At 34.7% G+C, this 11,988-nt stretch overlaps 2 protein-coding genes across 4 annotated transcripts; one reads left to right on the forward strand and one right to left on the reverse strand.

The window, feature by feature from the left end:
* Positions 1 to 246: 246 nt before the first annotated feature.
* On the forward strand, positions 247 to 4,391 carry LOC111401673 (probable serine/threonine-protein kinase WNK3). The gene is made up of 8 exons (XM_023029526.1): positions 247 to 853; positions 1,043 to 1,080; positions 1,203 to 1,430; positions 1,519 to 1,742; positions 1,831 to 1,988; positions 2,398 to 2,581; positions 2,661 to 2,798; positions 2,906 to 4,391. Exons 1-8 carry the CDS (start codon positions 761 to 763, stop codon positions 3,664 to 3,666), a joined length of 1,824 nt encoding a protein of 607 aa, XP_022885294.1. The 5' UTR covers positions 247 to 760; the 3' UTR covers positions 3,667 to 4,391.
* A 1,947-nt stretch (positions 4,392 to 6,338) lies between these two features.
* On the reverse strand, positions 6,339 to 10,349 carry LOC111401674 (protein DEHYDRATION-INDUCED 19 homolog 5-like). Of its 3 annotated transcripts, XM_023029528.1 has the most exons (6): positions 10,231 to 10,349; positions 10,061 to 10,147; positions 8,990 to 9,129; positions 8,195 to 8,272; positions 7,866 to 8,092; positions 6,339 to 6,678 (listed from the first exon to the last, which is right to left on the reverse strand). In XM_023029528.1, the coding sequence occupies exons 2-6, from the start codon at positions 10,140 to 10,142 to the stop codon at positions 6,546 to 6,548; spliced, it is 660 nt and encodes a 219-aa protein (XP_022885296.1). In that variant the 5' UTR covers positions 10,143 to 10,147; positions 10,231 to 10,349; the 3' UTR covers positions 6,339 to 6,545. The 3 variants fall into 3 exon arrangements, with proteins under 3 accessions (XP_022885296.1, XP_022885297.1, XP_022885295.1); XM_023029529.1 differs by having other exon boundaries at positions 6,339 to 6,675; positions 10,061 to 10,342; XM_023029527.1 differs by having other exon boundaries at positions 10,061 to 10,342.
* Between the last annotated feature and the right edge of the window lie 1,639 nt (positions 10,350 to 11,988).

Raw genomic sequence — 11,988 nt, forward strand, 5'->3', positions numbered from 1 at the left:
AATTACATGAGAAGTCAATAACATTCAATCATTACTACGTTTATATCTTCAAGTTTTTTCATTGTGTTCATATATTCAACTTTTCATTTATTGGGACATCTTATCTCATGATGAGTTTAATACAATACAAAATAATAAAAATGTGACAAACACAAAATTAAGATTAAATATTTGTCCTTCAATTCATGCCAACAAAATCTTTGAATGAAAAGATATGCTGCTTAGGTTATGAATTTAAAAGTAATAAAAAAAAATATGCTAATTAGGTTATGAATTAAAAAATAATCAACATAAATTTAACAATGAATAAATATTGAAAAATTGTAATAAAATTAAAATGTATTAAAGTATGGTGCACTTATGATCAAAATCTAAATTTAATAAAGTCGTCATCAATAAGTTAAGCTTTCAATTCAGCATCTTCAGTTTGTATTTTGTAGTTTGTATCCTAATCCCTTGGCAAAATTAAGAACTCAATTTTTATGAAATAAGATAATAGGGGGAAAAAACAGCCCATAAATATATAGACGGAATACCGTCTTGTCGAAATTCTTTTATGCTTCTGAATTTTAATTTTTTGGGTTGATAATGCATATTTTCATATATAATATTAGTTAAAATTTGTGAATTTTATTTAAAAAAAAGAAGAAGAAGAAGTGATAATCAGGTTGCGGAAAAGATTTGAATTGGCTATAATAGCTCAATAATTTCGTGATTAGATCTGAATCTCAGAGATATTTCGGAAAATTTCACTCAGAGGATGTCCCAGGACTCCCTGTCGGAACCCGACCCGCGTGATCCCGATCCAGAACCCGAATTTATCGAGGTTGATCCATCTGGTCGATACGGTCGGGTCAGTATTACGTGTTTCATTTTTTATGCGAATTTGTGGTTGTAGAGCTAATGTTTTATTCTATTATATTTGAACTGGTTTGTAATTTTTTGTTGTGATACATTTTCTACCCACTATATGCTTGTTGATCAGCAAAATTTTTTTATGAATTATTTTGTTTAATTATACATTTTTTACGCAATTTTTCAGTACAAAGAAGTTTTGGGCAAGGGAGCTTTCAAAAAAGTGTATCCGCTCTGCAATACATTTCACTATAAGATTTCGAATTTTACTGTGTTTTTTGTTGAGGAAAAAAATTGATTAAATTCAAAAATTTTGTGAATCCTTAATTATAACCCTGGGAAAATAGATATAGAGCGTTTGATGAATGGGAAGGAATAGAGGTGGCATGGAATCAGGTTAAAGTTGCAGATCTCTTGAGAAATTCCGAGGATTTGGAGCGATTGTATTCCGAAGTTCACTTGCTAAAAACTCTTAAGCACAAGAATATTATCAAGTTTTACAACTCGTGGATCGATGCCAAGAATGAGCATATCAACTTCATTACGGAAATTTTCACTTCTGGCACTTTGAGACAGTGTGTTCAAATTTGTTCTGAATTTTACAGTTAAACGTACCAATCTAATGAAATGTGATTCGTGATCTGTTTATGCGCGTATGTGCAGGTATAGGAAGAAACATAAACGTGTTGATTTGAGAGCTCTGAAAAAATGGTCCAGGCAAATTCTTGAAGGGCTTTCATATCTTCATAGTCATGACCCGCCAATTATTCATCGGGACTTGAAGTGTGATAATATTTTTGTGAACGGGAACCAAGGGGAGGTGAAAATCGGTGATCTTGGACTTGCTGCTATTCTTCGTAAGGCTCATGCAGCTCACAGTGTCATTGGTAAAGTTTGATTTTTCAATTTGGCCACTAGCATTTTTGGCTGTGTTTGGTTATGAAGGCAATGACATAAGTTTGGTTTCAATGCTAGGCACGCCTGAGTTCATGGCACCAGAGCTTTATGAGGAGGAATACAACGAGCTTGTAGATATCTATGCCTTTGGTATGTGCTTGCTGGAGCTCATGACGGTCGAGTACCCGTATGTTGAATGTGCCAATGCTGCTCAGATATATAAAAAGGTTACAGCGGTGAGCCGTTCTTGACTTTCTAATTGTAGTTTTTATCTTTCTTCTGACCTGGCCTGGTTCAATGAATAGTTTTATTATCACAAAAGCACTCTAGATTTTTTCTCTTATCGAGATGAATGCCTTCATGCTTCGTGGGTTTCATCTCCGTATGTGCACATTATCATTCATCAAGAATGTACGATATTCTAAATGGAATTCTGAGAAGAAACGTTCATATTCTCCTATTCGTTATTCAGTATGACTGATGCTGGATTGTTTCTTTGGTTTTAAACTGGTTTAGTAATATTTTCATGGTACAAGTAATTTAGACTAGATAAAGAACTTTTCTTCTTAAATTATATGTTTCGCTTTCGTCTGTGCCGTTGTACTGAATTTCTCGTCATCTTTTACGATTTTACCCTTTCTGAAGGGGATTAAACCTGCATCATTAGGAAAATTGAAGGATCCTGGAGTCCGAACATTTATCGAAAAATGTATTGCAAAAGTCTCTGAGCGGTTATCGGCCAAAGAGCTACTGAATGATCCTTTTCTCCAGTCAGACGAGGATTCTAGAAGTATAGGTCGATCCCTGCATTCTCATCTTCTAAATGCAGGTGCAGTTTACCATCTACCTCAGCTGTGTTATTGCATTTTGTTAACTCTTTCCCAGTTTTTAACTCTTGCTATTTGCAGATGACAATCGTGACCAGTTTGACTCAGGAAAAATGCCCGAGGACATCATTCCCGAGGGAAGTTTAGACTTCTCGGTATATGGTCAAAGGAAAGACCAGAATACTATATTCTTGAAACTCCGAATAGCAGATTCTTCAGGTTATTTACTTGTTTATTTTTTTTATTATAGGCAGTTCTTATTCCTCGAAAAAACAATCTGCTCAAAAGCATGATTATCATTTTATGTGATTTCTTGATGAGCTCAGGACGTATTCGGAATATTCACTTCCCATTTGATATTGAGGTGGATACATCAACTGCTGTAGCTAGTGAAATGGTTGAGGAGCTGGATTTGACAGATCATGACGTCTCGATAATTGTTGACATGATTGATTCTGAAATTCGATCCCACATTCCAGATTGGGAACCCGTAGAAATCTATGGCAATATTATTTCTGGGGAAGCAATTTCTACAAGCGGTAGATCTGGAGGTCAGGATGATGCTTCTCACACCGAAATTGATTCTGCTCACTCTGGTTCTTCCCCCATGACAAATGATTCTGCTCGTACTGGCCCTCTTGTTTTGGAAAGACTGCCGTCAGGTCGTAGATTTTGGTCCGATTCACCCAAAACTAGTGTTGCAACCTCTCCACTGAGGCCAATACCGTCAAAGGCAGATTCAGTTGCCTCTGGAGATAGCTGGTCTGAAGAAAATTCACCATCCTCAATTTTTCATAAAGATGTGAATAGATCCCTTGATGCTTCGCCGCTCAGGCATGTGGAAAACGAGTTTGATCATGATATTTGCACAGAAGTGGATGGGCCTCATGCTTTCGAAGAAAATACAATACCGAGTGAAACCAAATCTAACGACATCAAACTTGTTGTTAAAAAACTAGAACATTTATTGGACAAGCAGCGAAGGGAGCTAGATGAACTTAAGCAGAGTCATGAACTGGCTGTCTCGGATCTTTTGAATGAACATCCTCCCGAGATGCGTCATAAAGTTCTTAGTATCGGTGACTAGATAATATCTGAAGATAAGCTGAATGATGAAACATGCAATTTGATTCATAAGTTCCGAGGATCAAGATTGAAGATTCCTCCTTGCGGATGCAAGTTTTGTTCTCTAAAATTCAAACTCGCTCTCAGATTATAATTTGGATAATTGTTTGATTACACCAGTTGTACTCATCCTTATGGTTCCAAGATATTTCAGAAAACTGAGAAGTGGAGACCGAAAACAGGACTTGCTTGGCGAAAACAGTAGCTATGGACCTATCTTTAGATACATTTACCACATGGCAAGACGGAATATCAAGTCTGACTTGAGAATTGCAGAAATTTTAAGAGATGATGCGGTACAGTTGTACCCTTGTTGAACATTCTACTTTTAAAGCATGCTCCAGAATTTACTTTTCTGTGAACTATGCAGTTAATGTGATGGTGTTGATTGATTTTACACATTTTATATGCAATAGGTAAGTATACATGTACATAGAATACATGTTTGTACATTGACATGACAAAAAGCTGATTCTTTGGTATCGCTGTGTGTCGAAAAATATATTGAGAATTTATGTGAGCGACTTGGATAGCAGCACGGATGAATTTTTTCTGATGTCGAACAGGGATTTCAGACTTCATGCCGCATTTGTCTACCACCAGCCTGTATTACATTGTTTCTGTTGGTTGCGGAACATTATTGTTGCCTTGCTTGTTATTGATGCTAGTTGTGTTATTTGCAATACAGATTGGTTGAATGCAATTTCCTCCTATGGTATAGAATGTTTCAATGCCTGTTATTGATGTTTTGGGATGGCAACATGTCACGTCCCATTCTGTCCAGAAGGGATGGGAATTCTCCCGTTAGTCACGGAATTGGGATGGGTGACGGGAAACAGATCTTCGCCTAGAACCTTTCCCGACCTTTTATTAAAAATAAATGAATATGTAAATGGTGTAATTAGATGAGAAATGGAGATGTTTAATCCTAGTCCCACCCGACCTCCCAGAAATCTTCGACAGGTTCGGAGACGACAAGAGCCATCCTCGTTGCCGTTCTTATTGACGGCTTTGTGTTTCTTTTGGATAGACACCCTCTTGTCTTACCTAAAAGTTTATGTGATTACAAGCAATGATATAAAAAGTTAAAAACTAGATAGGATTGATTCAACCAAAAAATGGGGAATCGGTCCAAAATTCGGTTTGGTTAAAACTAAAAACTTACTTGATATAAAACCAGTAAAAAACTGGTCAAATGGCCGGTTTATTCACCAACCGAATGACCGAGAATCGGTTTTGCTGATTTTGCAGATTGATAGGCTGTTTAAAAAGTATATATATTAAACATCTATAAGCCTTTTGAATTAAGGAAAAAACTGTTTGTACAGAATTTTTTTCACATAATTCCACCATAATAGAGACAAGTGTGTGGACCCCATGCTATATAAAAAATGTCAAAAATGTGTGTGAACCCCAGAACTGTGAGTTGTCAATATATATTCTGTCAAAATTCTTTCTATACGTGTACAAACATTCATTAAAAGGTCCAAAGAGATTGTTTACCCAAATGTTGGCACATCCTTTTATACAATGCATTTCTTTGGCTTTGCAGTGGGAATCCGATGCGAGTCTAGGAAAAATAAAAAGCATTTCATATGATTTTGTAGTGGGAATCCAATTTTATAGTGATTTTGAATAAATTAATTATTTTTCTATCTTACTTATTAGTAAAATATTAAAACCTTCCAAATATTTCAATTAACAATATTATACTATTATTTATCATTTAAAATATATTTGTTTTTATTTAACTACCGAGTTCGATTTCGCTCGACTCTTTCATTCTTGACCCTTTCGCTTTTCCAATTCAATTATAAGTAAAATTAGTTCAACATAACATCTCAATACACAATATTGATTCTTGTTGGTATTTATTTATGAAAAAGTTGTACTGTTAAATCACCTCATTTAAAAGTTTAAATTATTAAATGATAGAACAAATTTATTTATTTTTGTTGGGTTTTTTGATACCCAATAATTCGGCCGATGATTTAAAACAGTTGTCAGATTATTTATCGACACCATGGACTTGACTCGGCTTGAAGACGAACTACACGTTTGGATGGCCCAAATTTGATTTTGGATGTTTATTTGGTTAGTTTGATATTAGCCCAATAGTTATTAGGTTTTACTTGGCCCATGTTGTAATGTCTAGGCCCAATTGGGGTGAACTAACCTATGCAATATATATCCATCTCTTCTATAGCCGTGAAAGTATGGTGAGTGAGTGTGTGTGGAAGAGGGCCAACAGGGTGGAAGGGCAGCCGACTTGGGGATTTGTTGGAGTAATTCCCACCATTGTTGCCTCCTCTTCTTCTTCCTATTACCACCACCATCCCTTCTTCTTTGTGGGGATTGAGAGAGCAAGGGCAGAACAAACATGTAGGCGAAAGTCTCGAGTCGAGCCGAGGTAAACCGATGTTGGTTTGATTGTTTTCTGAGCTCGAAATCAAGATTTATCGAGGGATTTCCGCGATGATTTTAATTGTGTTTTCAATCAAAAGTGAATAGACTGTTTTAGCTTATACATTTTTCGGCTGTCAAATAATCCATCGGACCATTGTCTATCACAAGACCCCTTGTGTTTTTGCATTTTAGGAAGTATAAGTTACTCCTAAACTACAAAATGTCAAATAAAACAAAACTCATAACATGTCGAAAATATCTTATGACAATTTGTACATTGTCTCATATCATAATCATAATCATAATCATAAGCTCATACAAATTATACGTAATACACGGTTCATATAATCGCATCACCCTGTTGGCAAATTCCAACGATTTGATCTTCTAAAATCATGCACCATTAATAAAAACCTGGTGTAAATTGCTGAAGCATTACTGGAATTGGTTCTCTTCCATTGAATCGGAGAAAATGGTTGATGCAATTAGCTCCAGAAGAAATGCAGCTTTCTGTTTCCTTTCCTCGTAATCTTGTTCGTGAACTTCTTCTTTCTGTGATGTTTTCCTGCTGCGAAAACTAAATATTTTATCATCCTTAATACGAAAGGCACAAAATATTTACGAGACTTAAAACTAGGACCTCTTTGTCCCTGTTGCACTAATTAACCTATTAAAATATGGTGTTCGAGGTTTCATTTGTTGCAATATGAGCCAGACACGATCACCAATATATGTTAGATGCAGACTACAATTTAGTGCAATATATCCAACCATATGAAACAAGAATAACAGAGCAGTGGTCCTTAATTTGTTATTTAATACAATTCTAAATTCAGTGTGAGATTAATTTCTTGTTTAACGTAAAGAGCATTTTGAGGAAGTTACATTGGGCTAGCTTCCTTTAAGAGCACTTCTAAGTAGACTACACTTTTAAAAAATTATCCAAACAATCTCAAAAGCAGCTTTTTAGTCTCAAAAGCAGCCCTAAGTATTCATTCTGTGAAACCCTTCCAAGAGAAAAAAGTGATTGTTTGGTGAATATATAGTCAGAGATATAGTAAAATCACCTTTCCTACTCTTTTTCCGAATCTTGCAACTAAGAAAAAGGTTAACTTCTCAAGATATCTTATATAGGTAGGCAGGAACATTTCTTGACCTCACGCAGTTTTCGTTTTTTGCTTCTCGCATTCCCTTTCCTAGCTCCGAATAATTGTTTGTGGCAAGATCTCATCAAATTGATAGTTTGTTTGTTGTAACGTAGTTCTGTAGAATCATCACTAAACCTATACTTCAACAAGTAGCAAGGTTTTCCCTTTATCAATCTGGAGGGGTATGAGCACCAAATGCACGCGGGTGTTCATATTGGAGAATACACTATTAATGAATTTCCAATCTTACTTTAATCCATATTGCTCAACTAAACGAGTTATACATAATCCTAGTAGATTAAGCTATTCTAATCCTCTTAACCAGGCCAGTGGTCAAATGAAATCAAAAGGCATATGCTAAGTGAAGTTCTAATTGTGAGGCTCTTCATGTCAGAGGGGTGACTTTTCATAACTAAAATGAGATAACTACTGATGGAGAAATATGCAACTCTGAATGTTAAATTCGTATACAGATACATCATGATATCTTGGGGATATTATGCATAAAGAATCCAAAACACAAAAAATTATTAGTATTATATCAGGTTGTGCACTTCGCAATTTGATAGGATGAAAAATGTAATGCTACAGCATAGAAGATGCATACCTTTCTAAATCATTTGTTGCAGCAATGTAAGAAGTCGTATCTTTCCGACTGTACTTAGGGTCTGAAAGGGGCACATTGCAAAGAAATGGTGAAAAGAGTGGATCAGGTGCTGGTTCACTCCTGTTAGACTGACTGCTCATCGAATATGAACTTAGTTCTCGAATGTCCTTAACAATATTTGTGGATACATTACTCCAAAAGCCGGATTTTTGGGTATTTTTCTTCCTCTGAGAAGGCAAATAAAAAAGGGAAAAGATGAGAAAGAAAAGACACTGCTCAATTATTGTTTCCATATTGATCAAATTTACTTTAAATGACAATAGTTATACCTTTATCGAATGTGCATGCTTCATCGTAAAATGGCCGATTGCATCTTTTCCTAAATTTGCAGCACATATGGGACAGACCTGGAATAGAATTTCAAGAATGAAACTATGTTGCCTCTTGGCCCTCTAACAAAACAAACGTGAAGTATGTATTTTAGGATAGAAATGAAATTAATAAAACCGGACAGTTAGTTTGAAATTTAAACAAATCTAATTGCTAATTTTGAGATTTATGAACACCAATAAAGGCCATGCATATTATTTACGATTTCTATAAATAATTGATGTGGTTTACCCTTATCATCAACTTGCCCATGTCCATTGTCTCAAAAGTACAATTATATATTTCAATTAATCATCTGATGGAGTCCACAGTGTAGATTTCTTATTATTCAACAGTAAGTATAAACATCTATCCATTAGCCACAATTATTCACTATCTAATAACTGATGAGTGAAACTTACTTGATGTGATTATAAAAATAATCTAGATTATTATCCTCCTAGAGTGGGATTAATTTTCAGTTATGATTGATTTTTATATCATATTCAAGTTGATAATTACATAAAGTTAACGACGGAGTAATAAGCTAATGATTTTGGTAAGAAACTTGAACCAGTTTGTCAACTTGTAAGCAAAACTCTTTGGCCAAGCATAGAATTAATTATATAGGTACAAATTATCTGAATATGCATACTCAGAAAGGTAAACTCTTTTATTTTACTCGTAAGTTTTTAAGCTAAACAAAACATGTGGGTTAGGCATGATTGGATAGAAATGGCATTAAACTATCTTACCGCATCTTTCAAGTCGAAGCAATGCTCTTCTTGCAAATGAACACAAAGCACGGGAACTTCAATTTCGACATAACAAAAAGGGCAGGGAAACCAAGCTCTCATTTCATCACCCCCTTCATCACCGATAATTAAATGGTTGCCTATTTATGAAACAAAGAATCATAAATTTCTAAGTTCAAGAAACTTTATAAATCATTAGGAGAGCCACAAACAATTGGAAACGTTAAGAATTTGCAACACCAAGTTATTCAACTGAATATTAAAACCTTTCCATCTCACCGTTCCACGCTCTAACGAATTGTGTGAAAAAAGATAAAATTTCTGATAATCGGGTGACTTGTTCCCCAAATGTTTCTCTATTTCTCTAAATTAAGCCCTTGTTTAGACTCCATTGTTCCAAAACTCATTTTCAATCACATATTATCCCATAAAATAATGTTCCCAAAATCTCATTTTAATGGAGCCCAAACATAGGCTATGTCCAATTTGTCGTCAACCAATCAAAACCACTACAAATCAGCACGTCATATCCAAATAAACTGTGCTTTTTATAGCCAATTCTAGGAAATGCACAGAAAGGAACTGTACTTGAAGCATACTTACAAAGCTAACTCAATTACAACAAACGATTCATCAATTGATCAACAAACAATTATTAGGATCTAAAAAAAAAATTAAAAAAATTCCAAGAACTCAAAAACTAGAACTGTGAAATTCAACCAAACATTAAGAATTCATTAAAACAATCCATCTCGACCCTCTACACTCTACGTAGACACAAACTGTGCGAAAAAAGACGTAATTTCCAATAATTCGGTGCCTTTTTTTTTCCAATTTTCACCATTTTCTCTAAAATAAGTCCTATTTATCATCAATTACTCAAAATCACAACAAATTCAGGATTTAGTAGCCAAATAAACAGTACTTACAGCATACTTTCTAAATTGAATCAATTACAACAAAACAAATCATCAATTAATTGACAAAATCCGCAAACAATTATTTTGAGCTAGAAAAACCATAGTCAAGAATCCAATAATCGAAACTGTGAAATTAATCAATTATTCATACTTGAATGGTTGAGTCTGGCATCTTGGAGAGCAGAAAAGTTCTTAGCTGAGTGAACTCTTGTAGCCCAGAAATCCCCATCCATTTTCCCTACAGTTTAAATCAAGAAATAGAAGAAAGTTCACTAAACACACTATTTCATTAATCGGATCACAGGATGTACAAGAAATTACTTTCCAGATAGAATTTAGGGTTCTATGAGATGAGAGATTATTGAGTGAAGGATTTTGTTTTGGTGCTCATGTTCATATGATGGGATGTGCTGTACTGAGTTTTGAAGTGTTACGAAAAAATTAAAAAAAAAAAAAAAAAAAAAGTTTGAATCCAATCTTGAGACTCCATGCCATCCGTTTCTTGTGAGGAAGGTAAATTGCGGGACGTATCCCAACAGGCTAGGAACAAGTACAAAAATTGTCTGTACACTGTGTCTACAAGGATTTCAATTCCATATTTTAGGAATTGAACCTCCACATTGCGGATGCCAGCAAGACGTGAATAACTTCACTCGTGTCCTTTACACCACTAGACTACGTCCCGGGCGTGATACGAATATATTTGTCCGACACAGAAGCTTTCTTGAGTCCTTGACACAGAAAAGCTCTTAAATGGGTTTTTGACACNAAAAAAAAAAAAAAAAAAAAGGTTGAATTCAATCTTGAGACTCCATGCCATCCGTTTATTGCGAGGGAGGTAAATTGCGGGACGTATCCAAACAGGCTAGGAACAAATACAAGAGTTGTCTGTATACTGTGCCTACAAGAATTTCAATTCTATATTTTAGGAATTAAACCTCCACATTGCAGATGCCAGCAAAACTTAGAAAACTTCACTCCTGTCCTTTGCACCACTAGACTACGTCCCTGGCGTGATACGAATATATTTGTCCGACACAGAAGCTTTCTTGAGTCCTTGACACAGAAAAGCTCTTAAATGGGTTTTTGACACGTGGAAAATACATTGGGTTAAGAAGTCTTGATTTTTTTACTTTTTTTTTTTTTTTTCCTCCTGTCATCAATAATGAGAGTTGAAGACTATAATAATGCATTGCATATTGCCGTGTTTGCGATAGAGGTGTAAATTAGGCAAAGTGCCTTGCTTGATCGCTAGGGGCACAATCTTTATCCTTAAGCAAATTCTTCAAAAAAAAAAAAAAAATTCGCAAATTTTGTTATTTTTATTTTTTTGTTATACATTCAATCAATAAAATAATTTTACGTGCGATTTATATTTTTCTACTTTCTAATCAAACATTTTTCAAATAACCCTCTTACAAAATATATTCTCAAAAAATTCAACGTCAAACATACCCTATGTCGCATCTATTTAAAATTTATGGACGTGGCACATTATGTTTGAATTCGGTTTAGGTTTGAATTTCTATAGTTGATGCCAAGATGTAGAGGCATATAATAATGCATTGTATAAACTGTTCATATTTGGATCTCCATAGCCGAGGTCAAGATGAAAAAGCATATAATAACACGTTGTATATGCCATGTCTAGGACAGAGGTTTAAATAAGGTCTCATCGATCTAAAATTTATTGTGATGTGTTCGTGTCTATATAATCATGGTCAAATATAGAGTCAAGTAAATTCATAGTAAAATTCTTGACATTTGAACCATCATCATTTCACATCCATATCATTCCACGCCTAAACTATTAGCCATACTTTTCATAGTTATAAGTTTGAAGCATAATAAACACTGTTCTACGAGGAGCGTCTAAACAGTTCCAAAAAGTCTTCTAGGCGCGATGTGTGGTGGAAACACCAAGCCAAGTAATTTGGCGCCTTATTTAGCAGTCAGCGGCAATCATTAATGCATGCCTAGGTATGACTATGAGCAACATTATTATCTTTTTTTTTTTAAATAAAATAAAATAAAATTTTTTAACAATCCTTTTAATTTAAAATTTAAAATCTAATTTCT

This window comes from Olea europaea, chromosome 10 (genome assembly GCF_002742605.1).
Source record: "Olea europaea var. sylvestris chromosome 10, O_europaea_v1, whole genome shotgun sequence".
Lineage (NCBI taxonomy): Eukaryota > Viridiplantae > Streptophyta > Magnoliopsida > Lamiales > Oleaceae > Olea > Olea europaea.